The sequence below is a fragment of the Rutilus rutilus genome, assembly GCF_951802725.1.
Source record: "Rutilus rutilus genome assembly, chromosome: 22".
Classification (NCBI taxonomy): domain Eukaryota; kingdom Metazoa; phylum Chordata; class Actinopteri; order Cypriniformes; family Leuciscidae; genus Rutilus; species Rutilus rutilus.
In genome coordinates, this window is record NC_140227.1 from 16,760,614 (window position 1) to 16,781,545 (window position 20,932).

The window sequence follows — 20,932 nt, forward strand, 5'->3', positions numbered from 1 at the left end:
ATTGTAGATTTTGCAAGTTCAACATGGGTTATAGGTCGAAAGTTGAATGAATGAGTACTTATGTCCTTTTGATTTCTTACAGGTTGAGTTGTTGTTGCCCATAAAACGCTAGCATTCTGCTAATGGTTGCTGATTGGTCAGTGAAGGACTGATTACGACCAGAGATACCACTTGATGGCATCGTGGCATCCAAAGCGGGACCACAAACAAACAAAACAAAAACTCTTCTAGCACGTGTATTTACCTGTGTCAGCTGTGTTGTCGATGCCTCGAGAGAAAAGAAAGTGCAGAGCGCGAAAGCACCAGAGTGACTGAAGGATTGCCGTGAAGCAGAATCTCTGGTCGTACATGTGTATGACGTCATTGACACTTTAAAAGACTTTTTAAAGGTGCCATATGAAAAATTTGAGGTAAAAATATCCAAAAAATGAGCTACACGCATCAAAAGAATGAGAAGAAATAAGGGCGATGATGTCATTAAAAAATTGACAACTTATAGTGCTGCGGAGATATCAACCTAAATTAGCTTTAGCATTACTAGCCACGGCCCGACAGGTGTCGTAATACCAGTTTCGGCCATGGGAGGCGGTATGCGGGCAACATAACCACCAGCCAACCTGCAATACACGAATAACTCGCACGGATTGTGGGCGTACTTGAACCTGATGTCAATCAAGTGGAAAGTACAGCCCACTACTTCGTTTCAGTTCAGGGAAGAGAGCAGAAGAATGGCTGAAGCCCTTGGCAAGAGACCATTACCACCACCACAACCACCCGCTGCATGGAAAAAACCGCGCTCGGAGTCACAAATACAATCAGATAAAAAACGGAACAGAACTAGAGTTAACCTTGGGACTGCTTTCCATCGCTGGAGGCAACTTATGGACACGAAAGAAATGAAGTTCGACTCCGAAGTTGCAACATTTCTTTTGGATTGGTAAGTAAGATGCTGTTATTATGTCGCTAGAAGTTAGTTTTATATGTTTGTGTAGTTTTTTAGGTGAAGTTCTAACATAGAAATGTATCGAAGGCTGTCTGATAAACGTGCAACTGTTAGCGATGGCTAACCGTAGCCTATCTGTTAGCGTTTCATAGTTAGCTTTAACTTACCCAGAGATACGATCCGTTTTTCACCTGTTATCTAAGTTACCCGAGCCCGTCTCTACCAAGCTGATGCTAAAATGTAAAATTAGCTAAGAAGCTCGAAATGTCTTTGATGATAATGAACCCCAAATGGACGCACGAAACGTAACGGAAAACATTGCAAGGTGTAATGAGACGCAATGTTTTTTGGTGACTAATGATAACTTTGCTAGAAGAGGTATTGCTAATGAAAATCAAACTTGATATATGCTGGTAAATAAGTATCAGGCGGACAGCATAGGCTACGTACCACTCGAAATAGATGTTGTCCCTAGTTTCACTTGTAATGTTATATGTGCAGCTAAGAATACTAAATAATTTTTAAGTAAACTACAACAGTTTTGACGATGTTAGGTAAAGTGATGGTGAAGTTATGCCGTGGCGATCGACTGACCAGCTGATTTTGTGATCTGAGACTATTTCTGGCATTAGGCATAACATTTGTACCTGCAGTGTTGAACTGTGTGTTGTTTTTTTTTTTTTTTAGGTATGAAGGACCACTGTCATCCACTCCCATGAAAAAACGCCCAGTACTGACAGATCTCACTCTAACGAGCATCGGCTCAAGTGATTCTGATAAGTGAGTGTGCCTGACTTGTTTCAGGTCCTACTTTTCCCATCACAGGCATGTTTTACTGTGAACTAGATGTCATTATCATGACTAATTGAAAAGTTCACATTTCTGCCGCAGAATGTAATGTCACATTACCTTTTTATTATTTAGTCCAGTCAATTTTTTGTGTTCAACCTGTTACAGAGACAAGCATACCTCTGAAAAGGCCCGAAAGGGCTCAGCAGGTGTGGAAGAATTGACCAGGCTTGAGTGCAGGTAGGTCATAATGTGCACTGTGATTGCAGCTTCTTCTAAGAGCTTTTCAGTGTTACTTCTTTCTGATTTTGTGTTAATTTAATGTTCTGTCTTATATAATGCTGTTTCTTAGCCTTGGTGAAATGAGCATTGGTGCGGATGAACATCTGGATGAACAAGCCATCAATGACTTGAGGAATAGCACGTGAGTATTTTGATCATCGCAGTTGATGTCACTGAAGAATGTTATCTCGGTGTATATTATGTTATTGACTGTTTTGTCTCATCAGGATTGACTGGGCAGTTAACCCTCCACCTGTAAATGCATCAGATACTGATGATGAGGAGCAGGACAGCTCTGATGAAGAGTACATCCCTCCACTTTCTCTTCGGTAAGTTTCCTAATGTCTCTTGTACTGCAACTTAATACTACCATCAAGTCACATATGTATAGCTTAGAATTCTATGCTGTATTAGTACTGTTGAAAACAGCCTGGTTGTTCTGGTGACCTACTCTACAAACTTTTTTTATTATGGAGGCACAACTTTATAAAAAGACAACGTATATCAGACAGTTGAAACGACAACCATCACTAATTCATTCCAGTGCATTGCCCAATTGGATGTTCCGAGACAAAGTGTCATGTCAGCCCCCATGTTTGCATGCGGAATAAGGTGAATAGGTGAAATTTCATGCTATGATGTTGATAAAAGGACTCACATGCCAGTTCTCCTTCAGACACTGCCTTGCAATGAAAATGTTTGTTCATGTTTTTGGTAACATATCTATGTTTGTACTGTTTGACTGAAACAGGTTGGGTGGAGCTTTACCAAATGTTCCAAACTTTGATGCGCTGCCAGTCATTGGTTTGGAAGAGACTGTACACGACCTCACTGCAGAATTTGAGTCTGAACCATCTACAGATCCTGACAGCTCCACTGCCTCACCAGCTGATTCAAATGTGCCAACTGTACAGAAGGCAGAGGACATTGTTGGTGCCAAGGCATCGATTGTGTATGATGACTGCTTGAAGTACCTTGCGGCCTTTGTTACACCACCGGTGAAACGGTGCACAGCAAAAAATGTGACCGGTGCAACATGCCAACACCATCCACCGTTCCTGGTGAACATCAAAGGGAAAGGCACTGCAAGCATGTTAGAATGGGTATGTGACACTTTTGTTATGACAATAAATATGTGAATGTACACTTCAAATGGACACAAACATGTACTCTTACCTCTAAATGTTTTTAAGAAAAAGTTAACTGGTACAAAAACTACTATAGCTGTTTTATAAGTCTATCTGTTCTTATCATTAGAGCTGTGCTGATGGACACATTGTGTGGCGATGGGTTTCACAGCCCTTGATGAAGTACGGACTCCAGGCTGGAGACTTTATGCTGAGCACCAACATCCTGCTATCAGGAAACAACTACGCTAAAATTGCACTGCTATTTAGATTTATGAACATGGGCATTTTTGGCCCCAACTATTTTTTCACCACCCAAGACACGTACTGTGTTGACTCCATCAAAAATTACTGGATGGAAAAAAGGGCAGATGTGATTGCAAGACTTCAGGACAAAGATGTTGTTGTCCTTGGTTAGTGATACACATACAGTTTATCTTTCTAGAAATTATGTTGCAGTATTTTTATCTAACACAAACTCTCTTATCCTACACATCTAGCTGATGGCAGAAACGACACTCCGGGTCACTGTGCGCAGTACTGTAGTTACACTACAATGGAAAACGAGACATTGGAGATAATCAGTGTTGTCACAGTAGACAAAAGAGAAACCGACAGACGGTCTGCCATGATGGAGAAGGAGGCCTTCATCTTGACTATGGATCAACTAGTCACTGAAGTTAAACTGGTCGAAATCTGTACAGATGCCCACTCGCAGATTGGTGCCCTGATGGGTGAGTTTATATCCACATGTCCTAGTTGTTACTTAACATGTAGTCAACATTTGACTTATTTCCATCTGTGCATGTACATGTTTTGTAGATCCTGTAAAGGGGAGGTACAAGGACCATATGATTCATCACAGTTTAGATATGTGGCATGGTGCCAAGAATTTGGCAAAGAAGATTGCGGCTGTGAGTGTCCATAGTAGCAGTTTAATTGCACCCCTGCGCATTATGTTGTCGTTGTGCATTGCTATTAATAACGGTTTTTATCCTTATACCCAGGCTGCCCAGGGAAAAGAACTGTCGGTCTTACTCCTTTGGCTGAAAGATATCGTAAATCACTTCTGGTGGTGCTGCAAAACAGCCAACTCCTATGAAGAGTTCCTGGTAAGTTTTGTGTCATTTCTCCCTTTTAATTTACCAAATCTTATTGTAAATTAACCGTATAAATAAGCCATCGCACTTGTGAACTGCCCACTGATACAGTGGGTCCCATTTAGAAGTGGCCACTTCATTCACGCTTTCCGTGATTTACGCAGCTGTGTGAAATTTATTACAACTAATAACGTACAACGTATTACGACATATTATGTACAACGTGCAACATATTATTTATGGTTGTTTGGGTCATTGTAGTTTCACTGGGGAAATTTAAATAAAAGACACATGAGGTCCCTTAAGAATCACACGTGAAACTGTACAATTCCAAGTGGTACCCACTGTAATTGTTGTTTCTTTTTATGTTGTGCATTACAATTGTAGACACTGTGGGCAGGCCTTTTACATCATGTCTGCAACGAGCATGAGTGGGCTATGGGCAGCTGTAAACATGGGCAGCTGGCAGACTCGGAGAAACAATGGATTCAAAGAGACTCTAAAGCACACAAGGCTCTTGTGGAGATAATCCTCAAGAAACGATGGTTGAAGGATGTGCACAAATACCTGCGCTTTAGGTATGTGTGGGATTTGGGGTAACATTGTTCATTTGACCAACAACTGATCAGTTCTGCTTATCTGCCGTCATTTTTTTCTGTTTTAATTTCATTACAGATCAACGGCAGACCTCGAATCCTTTCAAAACCATATATTAATGTATGCCAGCAAGCGCTTTGCCTTCAGTCCACCGGTGTACGAAGCCCGAGTCCTCCTGGCAGCCCTGGACTACAACCACCATCGGGACCGACCAACTCAGAAGAGGGCAGATGGTACTGAGATGTAAGTAGCACAAGAACTACTGAAATCTTTCTTATTACTTGTCTCCATGTTTTTCTTTAACAACAATATTACCCCCCTATTTTCAGGTACAAACGAGTGTACAAGAAGAATGCTAAACAGTACAGTGTCTATGCGCGCAAGACTCCCAAAAGCTACAGCTACATTGGGGAACTACAGACGCTGGTGGTGAGATGTAGGCTGGAGAGTGGCTCTGGAATGCCCAGGACAATAACCCTAAGGCCAGATGACCCACGAAGACTTGGTTTACTTCCACCTGTACCACCCCCACCAACGGCCGAGCTTGTACAAAGACAAGTCAAGAGAGGACTAGGTATGCAAAAATTAGCTCATGTTTATTGTTTGGGTGTGTACAAGCAAACATACCACTGGTTAATGGCTTTAGTTGAATGAATGTCCTTCTCATTCAGATAGCAATGTTAAAACTGGCATAACATATGTACCTCAGTGACATGTGTAGTAAATTAATGCAAAATAGTAGGATCTTGTGGATCCTGACACTGACTATGACCTGGCTTTGGTTTGAGGAAGAAAAGTAGTGTCAGGTTTTCCTGTTTGACCAATCAATCAAGCATAATTACAAGGAAATGTTTTGTATGTTTTAGGGCCTGACTTACAGTCGAGTTCTCCCCAGTGAAGCCATAATTTCAGCATCCAGCGTACACATAGGTGAGTGAAATGCACTCTGTCAGGTTGCTTCATTTTTGTCTGACATGTACAATGTATTTCAATCATATTGTCATTGCCTTTTGCAACTTCTTACAACTGTTCATTTCCACTTGTTCCAGTACAAGCCTCCGGCAGAGAGAAGGATTGGGACCAATGGCACACCCACCAACATTCATACTGTCCATGTAAATATGAGTAAATTTGAATGTGTAGTTCAACATCTTACTTTGTCTAGGCTTTAATTTGAATTCCTGTAATGTTTTTTACAGGGTGACTGAAATGTGTGAGTGTTTGCATGTTTTGTAAATAAAACATCAGAACCAACCTATCACTACCATGACTGAAACCCTGCAACATATTGTTTGTCCTGATCGTTATTACAGAGTAATTTGTTCCAGAATTGCAAGAATTATTCTAATGCTTTCTTTCTTGTACACAAATGGTAAGAGCTGGCCTCAGGGTTTGATTGTCAACAAAGGACAGAAAAGTTTATTAAGTACATATTATGAACTCCACAAAATAATGAAATGCTGTCACCAAATTTTGCAGTTGTACTTGTTACAGTTATACTAACATGTGGTAAAAAGAACATTTTACACACTGAATTTAGTCCGTCTTTCCAGTTTGAACAAATTGGTTAACTCAAAGCAATGTAATGTAACAACACAATGTACAGTACAATAAAAATAAATTAAAAAGTTAAATAGTTATGTAAAATAAAAATTAAGAACAAAAAGGTAAACTAAAAGCCAGGAAGAAAACCTGTGTATTGGCCCTGAGGATCCGGAAATGTGTCCCTGATTTTACAGACACAACAACTCGGGATTACCAGTCTGTTCCCAGCTCCCAGGGACCCATGCTGCCAGTAAATGTAATGTCTATAGGCGGCATAACGAAACTCTCAGCTCTCTGACCCTGGTTCTCTGGCACGGCCGAGCGCTGTAACGTCTTCCCTATACTGGCGGTGAATTCGCAGGAAGCCTCCATCTAGGCAGTAATCCCTAAAGAGTGGTAGGTTGCTAATGCAGTTGTTTGGTGTCTGGCGGCAGCATTTTCTCTCCCTGTCGGTGGGCATATCCCTGCAGTTCTGACAGGTGCACCATGGCACCCCTGGCAGACCAGCTGATGGAGGGGGGGCATTATTCTGGCGTAATGCCAGAACGTCAAACACCAAGCCTGGTTGCCACTGTAGAATATCATTTGTGAAGGACCTCAGATCCTCAAAGCTCAAATCTTGCAGGAGGTTCTGCGAGGCCATAAGGTGTAGGTTAATTATGTGCAAATCATTACCGCATAATGTGTAACATTTACTACTCATAATATTCAATGGTTATATCCTCAAATAAGCTAACTGACCAGGATGTCATATGTGGCCAGTGAAATCCACCTGAAATACTACAAACTGGGTGGACATAAATAACGTTTAGTTTCAGAGACACCACGTCCAAGAAGCCAAACCTGAGTTGCGGACATTCTCTCACGGCGACGTTCCTCCACTCTTCTGTCCTCTTCAGCCCTGGCTGCTACTGCCCTATTTGCTCGTGTGCCCGTGCCGGTGCCCGTGCCTCTGCCTCTACCTCTACCTCTGCCTCTGCCTCTTTGTACAGAATCTCCCCTTTTCTTTCTGGTCTGACTGCTCTTACTATGCTGTGTCTGGATGGACACTGGGGTGTAATCTTCATCATCATCACTCTGCCATAATAACAGATAAATACAGCCTGCTGGTTACACAGTCGGAATCTCGAAGTAAACATGAGGAAGACATGCACCATTTCACACTATATTTTTACAGTTTATAACCGCTCTGAGACAAGATTAGATGGATTTATTCATGCAAATGTTTGCTCAACATTAGCGCTTGACATTGGCTAACGTTACCATAGCTGCCAACCTTTGAGTTTACCTTGGAGTGAGAATTATTGGAGTGAGAAGAGTGTTTTGTGAATAAGTGTATTGTGATTGTCACTAACATTTTAGTAACTAAACTGAATTTTATTAGGTTCAGTGACATGTTACAATGTTTACATGGTACAATTTATGGTAAGCTTCGCAGTTTTATTATTTCAATTAAATTATATTGTGATATGATTTAATATTGACTCATTTGGATAAATATTTGGTTCTCAAGGTAGGCGTTAATTTTTCTCAAGAAAAAAACAACTAACCTAATGCAGAGAGCCCTATCAGCTGGCAGAATTATTTAAGATTAAAAATAACTAAAATAAATAAAATGCATTTTTTAATTATTATAATAACAACTTTATTTAATGATATAAGTAAAAATATAATAAATATGTAGTATTGTAATATAGTACACATATATAGCACAATACTCTCTATAGCTATTTTTTTATTGCCAACTACGTGACCTATATTATGTTTATTAAATTGCTTTCCTGAGGTAAATCTGACATAATTGATCTCCAGCTGTGTTATTGACCTCTTCACGCTTATAAAAAAACACTGATAGGTCGATATTATGTATGAGGAATACATTTTGGTAAGTTGTAGCCTACTGTATCTTTCAACAGTGTTCGTGTTTATTTACTATTAGTAGAGATGATCGGTTCACGTGCGCTAGGGATCTGTCGTGTAACATTTACAAGCGCCATAACGGTATTTATTGTTTGAATTGCGTAATTAAAATTGACAGAATCTGAGAGCTGAGATTTTTTTTTATATCATAACTAACCTGCTCTGGCTAGTCTGTCGGTCTCCGTGTCCTCTTTGCTTCGCGATTTTTCTGTGCGTGACAAAATTGATGTGTCGGGTGAGAGCGTGTGAAAGTGTTTGCGTGTGTCTCACGGTGAATGCATGAGAGTTGGCAGCTCTGGTTACGTTGGCGCTAGCTTGGTCAACATCAGCGAATGCTGTCTGTCAAATTAATGTATTTCAAACTAACAATAAAAATGTAATATGAACATATTCACTGGTAAAGGTGAAGGGGAGTAGCTTGAAGATGTCATAATTCAATATCACTTGACACCAACCAACTCTAGTCAAAACGTCCTCTATTGGGAGTGGGCTCGGCTTAGGCTAATGGCTCTAGGGTGGTTGTGAAGGTAGGGGCGGAGCATAGAGGCTATGCCGTTTCTCGGTTGTTACTCTGGAGTAGACCGACTCACTTTCTGGAGGAGTACTGCCCCCATCTGGTATGGAATGTGGAGTATGAATTTATTTTTTTGACGGACATTTCATATGGCACCTTTAAAGCAAATAAGTGACTCAAAAAAATCTAACACCCAGCAATGTGTAATTTCTTTGCATCTCCTTTCGAATACAACATTCAAATTACTATAGACAAAAAAATATATCCTGAGAAAAGTGGATTTTTATTGGTATAGCGACATAGACCTCCATTCATTCTGCACTCGTCCTGTGAGCGCCCTCATATGGAATCAGAGAGGAACTGCAACCAGTTCAGAAGCCGGAAGTGTACTGAGAGTGAAACTTCTCGCCATATTAGACTTCTCTGATAGTAGCGTATAGGCAGTAGGTAACGTTGGTCATTTGGTCATTAATTTAGGTTATTTTTTGGAAAATGGTTCAGTATTGCTGTATTGTGAACTGCTGTAACCGGTCTCATGATCGACAGGGCAAACGCCTCATAAATCATATCAGTTTTCCCCATTTTCGTCGGATGGCTTGGGTCGCCGCTGGTCGTCAATATACCGGACGAAAACAGTGGATTATTGCACGTATGATAAATTACTCCTGAAGTGTAACAAACCCGCATAGACAAGCTTCATAGCTCACAGAATCTGACAAGTGTGTGTGTCACCACTGATGCTTAGTTAACGGTGCGAACGATTGTTTTCTCCGCGTTTAATTTGAGGATCTGCAGATCTTGCACTCATCCATTTGTGAGCTGCAAGTGAGCCTCCAGTGACAACTTTTTAAATTGATCGGAGCAGAGACTTCAAATAGAAAGCACAAAGCCTTTTTTTTAAAAGTGAATTTCGTTTTGCATTCATTTGTATTTTAATTTTAATAAATGTTTCATCAACCAATTGCCTGGCGCGTGAACTGGAGGTCTCATAAATTAACCGAAACTCAGCATATAAGGTAGTCTTGCCTTACAGACCTGAAAAATATATCTATATTGAAATGTCTACTTTTAAACAAACAATTCAAAAAGAAAGAAAACATCTGCTCTCTGTTTGAAATGTGCATTTCTCTCTGGCGTGTTCACTGCTGCAAAGATCGCGAGTCAGCATATCGTCAACCTCATCTTTGCAGCCGACTGTGACAAAAAATCACTTGTTTATTAACCCTCTGATGGTCCGCGGAGTCTTTTTGACCCGCAAATGACATTTGCTCAAAAAAAAAAAAAAATTTCCCTTTGTCCAAATGGTATGAAACCTTCTACGGCTCTTAACACTTTCTAGATCTACAAAAAAATAAAAAAAAATAAATAAATTGGAATGATATCTGTTTTTATGTTAGCGTGACAAAATTTGTGACACTCGAGGTCTTCGGGGTCTCTGGAGACCCCGCACTCAAAATAGACAAAATTCATCATCAAAATCAGAAACAACGCAGAACACATCGACAGAAATAAAGTGGCACACTTCAACCAATTCAAAAAGCATCCACAATGCTGAATTATTTTGCTCACAACAAGCGCACACACACACATATAGAGGAATACATTTTTGAGACTATAAAAACTGTTCTCTTATCATTTGTAAAATAAAATCATCCAAAATGCAGTATCACCACAAACATAAATTGGTGACACTGACACATTGAAAAATGTGCACACACACACACACACACACGCACGCACGCACGGGAACATTTGTAAGGCTATAATTTGTCAAATTAAATCATCCAAAATGCAGTACCACCACAAAAATAAATTGGTGAAACTGACACATTGAAAATGTAAACACACACACACACACACACACACACACACACACACACACACAGGAACATTTTGTAAGGCTATAATTTGTCAAATAAAATCATCCAAAATGCAGAACCACTACAAATATAAAGTGGTGTGGTGACACTGGAACATCGACAATGTGTACTCACACACTCTCTCTCTCTTTATCTCTCAGACACACACACACACACACACACACACACACACACACACACACACAATTGTGTTAGAATTAGATTAAAAATAAATGATTGAAATAAATGATAAAATCTTAAGACTCCAACATTTCTCTTTGTAACATTTTGTTCAGGTTTGATTGTAATCATAAATGTAACATTATTGAAAAACTGGGTTTTTTTTTGGTACAAACAAATGCTAAACTTTGACAAAAAATATTTTATTTTTGTTATAATTGTGATTTTATAATATTTAGATAAGAATCCAACTGAATCCAACTTGTGAAAAGATATCTTTCAGGTAGTCAAATAGCAAATAGCATATACTGGAGCTCTATAGCCATCTAGTGGTTAAAATTATTATTTTTTATTTTAAAACTGCATTTTCCAAAAAATGGGCATAAATGTTACATTAAACCATTTAAAATGATCCATGTTATCCCCATGAATGAAAGTTAGAAATCTGGGTCTTTTATAAAGTGAATTTTACATCAAATGCTGTTTTTGTGAGTGTGATGGGGCTTGAATGTTGTTGCCGAGGGCACATGAAATTGTTAATCCGGCCCTGGATCGGAGGTGTAAGCGCTCACTCCACCAGGTAGGAGAAAATATCAGGGAAACTGAGGCTTGGTAAACTTTCATAATTATTACTCCATACTTTTTTCATATGGATTGATTCTGCCTATTCGGGGATATTCGGGAATATTCCAACCCAAAAAAAATGTTGGGGTATTTTTATTTAAAGGAATTAATTAATTATAAAAGCGATTTAAGGGAATAAAGAAAAATAAATGCTTATTGTATTAGTGAAATAATTGTAACTATTTGCAAATAATATTTTATTTTTAATTATGCATGCATTCTCTCTAAATGAATCAAGGAAATTATAGCATATTTTCTATTCAAAAAGGCTAAATTTAATAAATAAATAAAACAAGTTGAGTAATTCGCGTCACCGGATACTGTCGGTAGTTGAACATTTCTGTTGTAAAACAGTCAAATATGAAATGTTTTCCACTTACATTTTGCCAGGCATTCGTTCACTTCTTTAATCATTCTGACATTGAAGAGCTAGACCGCTGAACTTTTAGTGCTGAACTTTCACAGTGCCCCCGTGTCAACAAGCTCCCCCCCTCCCCCTCCCCCTCATGTGCTTTAAGAAAAGTGATGGTACGCCGAAAATTGATGTGAGTTATAATCTGTCAGATATGACCCTGATGAATATAATCAACTAATTTCAGGGCAGAATTAACCTTTCAGTCAATAAGTAGAGGCTATAATCACTTTTTGGCAGGTAAAATACTGCATTGTAATGGTTGTACTGGCCATTTACAGGTATTTCAAGAGGTAAAAAGTGCTATGTGAGTTATAATCTGTCAAACATAATTCTTCTGAATGAAATCAACTAATTTCAGGGCAGAAATAACCTTTAGAGGCTTCAATCACTTTTAGGCATCAATCACTATTACCACGGACATAAGCGGATGTTTATGTGCGCGTTATGTCTGTTTGATCCACATAAAAGCAGCTGTAGTCGTAAAGAGACTGGGCGATACAGCTTTTAAGGGCTTTAACACGCCGCGCGCGCTCCCGCGGACGGCAATCAATTTTCGGCGGACCATCACTTTTCGGCACGACACCGGCTCCGCCCACTTTAGGCTTCAAAAATGCTCTTCAGAAACCTACGGGTGACGTCACGGACACTACGTCCATATTTTTTTACAGTCTATGGTTAAAAATAAGGTGAATACGGTCAGAGAATGATACGGTTCTCTTTGGCCAGGCTTAGCTCTCTGTCACTTCTTTTGTGACCCTTTTGGTAATTGTTCACTCTATTAGGTATTACTGCCATCTAGAGGACGATCATAGGAAACACACCTAATCACCACATCCCCTTTCCTTTAGAAGAAAAATATAAACTAAAATGCATAAAACAATAGAAATAATATAACACAATTATCCATTTGACACTAAACAGAAATTTCAAAACGACACATTTGTTTATCACATTTCAAAGGTAACTGAGCAGAGTTATTTACAAATTAAGTCGATCAGGTTTCTTTATTATGCGTGATGATCTTCTTATTATAGGAGGGTCATTTGTTTCTGCAGAATGATCATTGTCCAGGGGAATGGAAGAAGACGAAGAAGACTGCATGCTGGGTGGTGTTACATCTTCAGGTGAGACCAGAACTTCTTCTCCTTTAATGTCAGTCAGTGTCTGGCTCGTTTCTTGCGTCTTAAGAAGACTTCTGCGATTTCTCCGAAGGACCTGCCCATTCTCTGTTCTGACAACATATGATCTCGGATTCACCTCTTCCAAAACAACAGCTTTCTTGTCCCAGCAGTTGGTATCTTCCACTCTCACAATGTCATTCTTTGATAACACTTTCAGCATTTTGGTTTGCTTGTCATGGTTTGTTTTTTGTCTCTTTTGAAGAGCCTTCTGTTTCTGCTTTATTGCTGCACTGTTCATCATAGCCGCTTTTCCACCGAAACTACCCGGAACAATTTGTCCCAGGAACTTTTTTCCCAGGAACCTTTTTTGCCCCAGACCGGTTGCTTTCTGCGTTTACACCGCGGTCTAAAGTACCAGGAAGGTAAACTGCGCGCAACTGCTCCTCCCAGTCTGCGACGGACAGTAATCAGTTTTGAGCGCCACATTTATAAGTATGGAGGAGATTCAAACTGTGCTGCAGTTATTGGTTTACTAACGAGGTAATTAGCATAACAAAATAGACGAGCACTGATACTAAAGCGTGTTCAGAAAGCTCGTATGCGTATAAAATTAGACAAGGTATGTTGTGAGATGACTGGGACGAACGTGCAAAAATTTCCTTTTGCGCAAATACGCTTAAAAAAAGCCTGAACCCCGTCTATCAATCATAAATAGTGACAGTCTTGTAAATAGTTGTTTGTTACTAACCTCAAAGCGCTATTTCAATCCTGTTATAGTAAATGTGTAACATGGTTTGCCTTGCAATAGATGACAATGTGTAAACATAATAACTTAATATTAAAAGCTGTGGCAGAAAAGAGACGAGCACTGATAAAGCGTGTTCAGAGCTCGTAATGCTAACGTTAGATATAAAATTGTATGTTATCAGCTATTGCGGACATTGGCCGTGAGATGGCTGTGACGAACGCGCAGAAAGTTTCCTCTTCCACAAATACCCAAATAATAAAGCCTGAAACTCGTCGCCAGTCCCCCAGTTTTTTTTTATTAAATTCCATATTTGCAGACAGACAACTTTACTGCATGAAGCCACTTTTTAAAAGGGAGGTTAAAGTCCAACTGAAATCAAAATGGACCCTATTTACTTTGTTAGCGCATATTACTAGTCTTGTGGTGAACAATTAATCCGTGCAAGTTAAAACACGGAAAAAAATGTTTTGGCTTCGTAATCTTTAATCAAAATCTGAAAATGCCCCTCCTCTCTGCATTGGAGGACCTTCCCTGATGACGTATGCTTGACGGCTTGGGTTGAGAAACGCTTAACCACTCCCCTCAAACCGTTAGTCTGCTATGAGCGAGAGATGGAGAGGAGGAGCGCTAGAGTAAAACCCTGCCCTCTGTTCAATATTCCTTTTCACTGGAAAATACGTCACAGCACTGGAGAAAAGTCGTTTGCAACTTCCGGTTCACGTGGACTTTAAAAATAAAGAAAATGCTGCGTGGAGTCATCCAACCAAAATGCGGTGTGAACACAACCAATCAGCTTGTGCAGCGCACAAGTCCCACCCCTGAAAGTTCCTGAACTTTGAAAAAGTACTACCTCATGAGCAGGGACTATCGGAGGGGGAAATATTTACCCGGAACTTCATTTAGACCCTGGTTCCTGCGGTGTAAACACATCGAGTACCAGCCCAAAGTTCCTAGTTCCTGGGGAAAGTTCCTGCGGTGGAAACGCGGCTCATGTCTCGTTTTGTGTCAATCCGACAGGGAAGTGTCGTTCTCATCTTGCGATTCATTAAGAGCTCTGCATGGGAAATGCACCATGTTCCAGGGGGGTTGCTCGATAGCTCAGAAGAGCTAGATATGGATCTGACCTTCCTTCAGATGCTTTCTTCAACAATTGCTTTACTATATGCACTCCTTTTTCTGCCTTCCCATTAGACTGAGCATGATGGGGACTTGAGGTCACGTGTCTGAAATCATTGTGAGCAGCAAAGTCCTGAAATTCCTTTGAATTGTAACATGGGCCGTTGTCACTCACTACAACCAGAGGAATGCCATGCCTGGCAAAAATCGACTTCATCTGCTGTATCACACATGCTCTTGAGGAGTTAGACAGCAGGGCTATTTCTGGAAAATTTGAAAAATAATCCACTACCAGCAAATACTCTTTACCATGGAAATGAAACAGATCAGTACCTACCTACTTTCTGCCAAGGATGCTGAGGTAGGTCTGTTGTGATCATTGGTTCTCTTGCTTGCTTGTTTTGATGCTTCAGACAAACTTCACAAGTACTGACCATTTTTTCAATGTCAGAATTTATTCCAGGCCAATAGACTGAATCCCTGGATGATCTTTTGCACTTTTCCATCCCAAGATGTCCCTCGTGTATCCTGGAAAGCATCTCTTTTCTTAGCACTTGTGGAACAACAATTCTGTCCCGTCTTAGAAGAATGCCATCTGCCACACTGAGCTCATCTCTAACATTGTAGAATTGCAAGCAGGAACTTTTGACCCAGACATTGTTCAGATTTTCAATTACAGCCTGAAGAACTGGATCTTTTGCTGTCTCCTTAGCTATTTGCTTGAGCTTCTGATCAGACACGGGAAGAGATTCAACAACAAGATTCACATGTGTGTTCACATCATCTTCTGTGGAACTCGCATCTGAGGATGTGCATGTTAATGGTGCACGGGACAGCGCATCAGCTAGGACTATGTATTTCCCTGGTGTGTAGACTAATTCGAAATCATAACGTTGCAGTCTCATCATTAGACGCTGAATGCGTGGAGACATCTGATTCAGATTCTTTCTGATGATTGCAATTAAAGGCTTGTGGTCCATCTCTGCCGTGAATGACGATAAGCCATAGACATAGTCATGGAATTTCTCAAATCCAAAGACGAGTCCGAGACATTCCTTTTTCGATCTGAGCATATCTGCACTCAGATTGTGTCATTGTCCTAGAGGCATAGGCTATCGGTTTCCAGCCATCAACATCTGCTTGGAGCAAGACCGCACCTAGACCATCCTTTGATGCGTCCGTGGAGATTTTGATACTCTTGAACAATTGAACAAACCACAACACACAAATTATGCCAAATGTCCGTTTTGTCGAGTGTCCTCATTAGAGCAGTCTTAAATTATTTAAATAAAGTCTTAAATGAACGTAGAGATTTGTGAGAAAATGAGATGCGTGTCAGATCGCGTCTCTGTCTGCAGCGGCTGGTCTTAAAGTGTCATTAATGTTAATCAAAGAACAAAGGTAAGAGAGTAAATTACTCACTCAGACCCGGCGCCAGGAGGCTTATTATACCGGTAGCCTAATAATCATGAATGCACTCCGCTATCTTTTAACACATCTCCGGCAAACGGCTTTTTCACGCAAAAGAAAAACTCCTCATGAAGCACAGTGAAATTCAGCTACCGTGTGGCGTTTCCTGATGGATCGAGGTTGTTCGTTGACTTCATTTTACATTTTACTCGTAGATATTCGAATATATTCGAATACATTGCTTGATATTCGATATCTGTTCGAATTTGATTTTTCTCAAAAGTGACAGCCCTACTGTCCCCTGATGTGAAACAGTCCAAGTCTTTTGCTGTGCGGTTGAAGTATTTCTCCTGTCTTTGTCTGTTGTTAATCAGTCCCTGTTTGTTGTTTGACACTTTCGGCTCCAACAGTGTCTCTTTAGTAGGAAGAAGGGTCCGGGTCCTCCTGCTGAGAAGTCTCTGTGCTGGACTGGTGGTGAGACCTTGGCTCGGTGTGTTGCGATGGTCCAGTAGGGCTAAGTATGGATCCTGTCCAGCAGCTGCAGCTTTCTGCATAAGACGTTTTGCTGTTTTGACAGCTGACTCAACCTTTCCATTGCTTTGTGGGTACCCGGGTGACGATGTTCTGTGCACAAATTCCCACTTTTGGCTGAATATTTTGAAGTCGTGTGATGAGTACTGCGGCCCGTTATCAGAGATGAGCACATCTGGAATCCCCTGACGAGCAAAGTGTGCCTTCAGTTTGTGAATCACTGTGGTACTTTTGGTGTCCGGCAAATAATCAACCTCCCAGAAATTTGAATAATAGTCCACAGTTACTAGGTAGTCTTTATTGTGCCAAGAAAACAAATCAGTTCCTACCTTAGCCCAAGCTGGTCTGTAGGCAATGTCATGGGGATGCAATGTCTCTTTTTGTTGCTTGGGGTCATCTGACCTGCAGATGGCACATTTGGAAATGAACGTCTTTATTTGCTCATTCATCCCCTGCCAGTACACACACTCGCGTGCTCGTCTGAGGCAACCTTCCACTCCCAGATGTGTTGAGTGTATGCGGCTAGTCAGGTCAGCTCTTAGTGTGTCAGGAATAACTGCTCTTTCTCCCCTGAACACTATGCCATTCTGAAAGCTCAGCTCATCCTGAAAAGCAAAATAGTGTTGAATGTTTTGCTCAATGTCTTTTTTGTTCTGAGGCCATCCTGTAAGAATCAACTTAATCACCTCCTGCAACTTTGTGTCCTCCTTTGTTGCATCGCGAATGGCTGATAGTCTTTCTGCAGAGATAGGTAAGTAGTTAATCATGTTAACAGTCTCTAGATCTGCCTCTGTGTCTCCCTGACTGCTGTCAGGTAAATAAGCTCTGCTTGGTGTGTCAGCTAGTAGCATGTCTCGCCCAGGCACATAGATCACATTAATGTCGTATTTCTGCAGTCTGAGTAGCATTCTCTGCAATCTCTTTGGTGCACTAAGTAGAGGTTTTCTCACAATATTCTCCAGTGGCTTATGGTCACTTTGAACAGTCACTTTTCTACCATAAGTATATTGATGGAACTTTTCCATTCCAAACACTATGGCCAAACATTCTTTTTCCATCTGCGCATAACCCCGTTCTGTGGGTGTCAGCGCTCTGCTCGCAAATGCCACAGGTTTACCTTTCTGTGTCAGGGCTGCTCCTAGCCCTGTCTCTGAGGCATCACATTGCAGGGTTAACTCCTCATTTTGGTCATAGCACTTGAGCAGTGGTGCGTTTGTTATTTTGTCTTTCAATCTTTTAAAAACTGTCTCGTGCACCTCAGTCCATTCCCACATGTTGTCCTTGTGTGTAAGTTGTCTCAAAACTTCACAGTCAACCGATAGATGATCACAAAACTTTGAAAGGTAGTTCAACATACCAACAAGTCTCTGTACCCCCTTAACATCAGTAGGCCTCGGCAACTCCCGCACCGCCCGCACTTTCTCCGGGTCAATGCGGAGGCCTTCAGCTGTCAGCAAGTGTCCAATGTAGGGTACAGACTCTCTCCTCAGTTTAAACTTGTCTGCATTGAGTTTAATGTCTCTTTGTCTGCACCTCATTAGAAAACATCTCAAGTTTTTCTCATGATCCTTGTCTGCTTCCTCTTGTGTGTCACCCTCCCCCGTGATCAGTATATCATCCGCAATGATATTGTAGTGGCCGTTTGTCAAACAAAAACAAAAAAAAAACATTAATTAAACTTAAATCAAACTTCAAACGACAACCTTTATAGCACCCTGGGCAGGTGATGCACGCAGGCAAGAAATGAGTCCAATTCCAGGCTGATTCAAAGTTGTGGCTGATTTATTTTCCCAACGGAGCAAACAATACAGCATCTCTCGCGCTGGTAAAAAACCATATGCCCATCACCCAGGTGCTACAGATCACCTCCTTCTTCCTACCTATATTCACCTTTACCTGTGCACACTACTGCCCTCAGGTGTCTAAATCAAAACATTGCAGTTAGTAAACTAACCAAAAAATAAAGACTAAACATATAAATAAAACAATTAACTAAACAAACAACTAAATAATATTACCAAAATATATATTACTAATGTGAGAAAAATTATAATGGTAAACAAATCAATTAACAAAATTACCACTACTGAAAGCAAACTAATGTAGCTCCAACAGATATACAAACCCGGTAAGCCCTCTAGTGCTTGCATGAGTTTCCTTTGGAAGACCTCCGGAGCTGGGCTTATACCCATTGGCATCCTGAGCCAACGATACCGTCCGAATGGGGTTGCAAATGTGGTGAGGTAGCTGGACTCTTCGTCCAGCTTGACGTGCCAAAATCCATGCTTCACATCACAAACAGTGAATACCTTGGATTTTGAGAGTCCTGGCAGGACATCATCAATGGTCGGAAGAGGGAAATGGCTCCTTTTCAGTGCTCTATTCAGTGGTTTGGGGTCTATACAGATCCTTGGCTTTCCATTTGGTTTTGTCACTGACACCATACTGCTTATCCAGTCAGTGCTGCGCTCCACAGGTGCTATGATTTCTTGGCTTTCAAGATTCTTTAGTTCTTCTTTAAGTGGGGTCATCATTGCAACAGGCACTCTGCGTTTAGGCAGTTTTATTGGTGGAACACTTTTGTCTATTTCAATGTTGTACTCGCCTTCTAGGCAGCCAACGCCTGTGAAAACATCTCCGAACTCTGTCTTTATTTTCTCCATATTTGTCAGCTGCACACTGTTGTCAGTCGTTTTGTCTGTACATTGTGTTTTCACTATACTGTCAATCGCCAGTATGTTCTCATACTGCACTTTGATCAACTTCATGGCTTCACTAGCCTTTCTTCCCAGTAGCGGGATCCTGTCCTCCTGGTCCACCACTTGAAACTCAAGTCTGTATAATTGATCATTTCTCGGATTTCGGAGTTTGACTTTACATTTTCCAAGTGGGCGTAATCTGCTTTTGTTGTACATGACAAGTACTTTCTCTGTGTGATCCAATTGTATACTTGGGTTCAACAGTTGCATTGGGATAACATTACAAGTAGCAACATCTGAAAGTTAACTAGCTTTTTGTCCAACAACATACCTGCGAAGAGATGTTGACTTTTGCTGTGTGCTTCTTTCACTTGATTTATTGTCTCTTGGTTTTCTCTGATGTCTGTTATTGTCATGATGTCCTCACACGATTCACTTGACTCTGAAATTGTGTGTACCGGTCTGCCTTTCTTGTTTTTCTCAAACTTGGACTTGCATTTTGCAGCAAAGTGGTTCTCTTTTCCACACTTCTTACACTTCTTTCCATAGGCTGGACATTTGTGTTTATTTTTCTCATGTGTGTTGCCACAAAAGTTACAGTTAATCTCCTCTTTTTTGTCTCTTCTTGGATTCTTCTTCATTGCTCCTTAAAGGGGCATTTCACCCATTTGAACATTGTTTTTTATTTAAAGTGGGTCATATATGTAGTCGAAATGTAAAATAAATTTTGAATTTGGTGCCTTTGTGACCGAGAAAAGACAAAAAATAACTTCAGGACGCATTTGAATGAAAGACAACAACTCCCACAATTGCACAGCTCCGCAAGCCACTCCCACTAATCCAGAAAGCGCATATCTGCCTATAAGAGAAATCACTCTTCCGTCTACAAGTCTAGCTACCACCAGAGCTTGAAATTAATTTCACATTCACACAAAATGTCTAGTTAGTTGGCGAACTCATTAATGCATTACTCCTCGTTTGTATTTCTTTCGAAAAGGTGAATTATTGCATGGTACCTGGATGTTCAGTCAGAACATATGCGGTGCGAAACTAGGAAACTAACTTAGTTCACAACACAAACGTCCGTGTCCTCGTCTGATTCAGAGATTTCGTCCAGGAGAAATTGTCATCGTTGAAAATCTTTGCCACAGACGGACTCTATCTCTGTGTTCGTAGCGGTTCGTAGTTGCATAGTGAGATCACCGGCGCCACCAGTCCGCCCTAACCCGAGCCAGTCCGGGCTCCTCGTTCGCGGCAGGCAGGTCTTCTGCCTCGGCTGCTCTTCGCTATAATGCGGCTTGTAAAGGTAGCCACAAACACCTGATTCAAGCATCAGACTTCCGAAATCCTCTTCCTCTAGTCTATAGCTGTGTCCCAATGTGAAGTCTGCATCCTCCGAAGTCCGTATTTGA

The 20,932-nt window shown here is 40.8% G+C and overlaps 2 protein-coding genes across 2 annotated transcripts; both read left to right on the forward strand.

Annotated features, from left to right (window-relative positions):
* Nucleotides 1–534: 534 nt before the first annotated feature.
* Nucleotides 535–3,477, forward strand: LOC311282191 (uncharacterized protein; the record flags this gene model as incomplete). The annotated part of the gene is made up of 8 exons (XM_084395825.1): nucleotides 535–937; nucleotides 1,631–1,723; nucleotides 1,901–1,972; nucleotides 2,085–2,156; nucleotides 2,242–2,343; nucleotides 2,766–3,117; nucleotides 3,272–3,402; nucleotides 3,462–3,477. The coding sequence occupies exons 1-8, from the start codon at nucleotides 666–668 to the stop codon at nucleotides 3,475–3,477; spliced, it is 1,110 nt and encodes a 369-aa protein (XP_084251951.1). The 5' UTR covers nucleotides 535–665.
* Nucleotides 3,450–6,100, forward strand: LOC311282293 (uncharacterized protein). Its single transcript, XM_084395972.1, has 9 exons — nucleotides 3,450–3,554; nucleotides 3,642–3,875; nucleotides 3,964–4,055; nucleotides 4,149–4,253; nucleotides 4,629–4,819; nucleotides 4,917–5,081; nucleotides 5,168–5,412; nucleotides 5,705–5,768; nucleotides 5,888–6,100. Exons 1-8 carry the CDS (start codon nucleotides 3,497–3,499, stop codon nucleotides 5,734–5,736), a joined length of 1,122 nt encoding a protein of 373 aa, XP_084252098.1. The 5' UTR covers nucleotides 3,450–3,496; the 3' UTR covers nucleotides 5,737–5,768; nucleotides 5,888–6,100.
* Nucleotides 6,101–20,932: the final 14,832 nt, after the last annotated feature.

What these genes read in the sequence shown, in the direction of transcription:
- LOC311282293 (XM_084395972.1), top strand. Translation starts at nt 3,497, where the DNA reads ATGGAAAAAAGGGCAGATGTGATTGCAAGACTTCAGGACAAAGATGTT. An exon ending in AGGGCAGATGGTACTGAGAT is followed by an intron (nt 5,082 to 5,167) that starts GTAAGTAGCACA and finishes CCCTATTTTCAG; the next exon opens with GTACAAACGAGTGTACAAGA. An exon ending in ACAAGTCAAGAGAGGACTAG is followed by an intron (nt 5,413 to 5,704) that starts GTATGCAAAAAT and finishes TGTATGTTTTAG; the next exon opens with GGCCTGACTTACAGTCGAGT.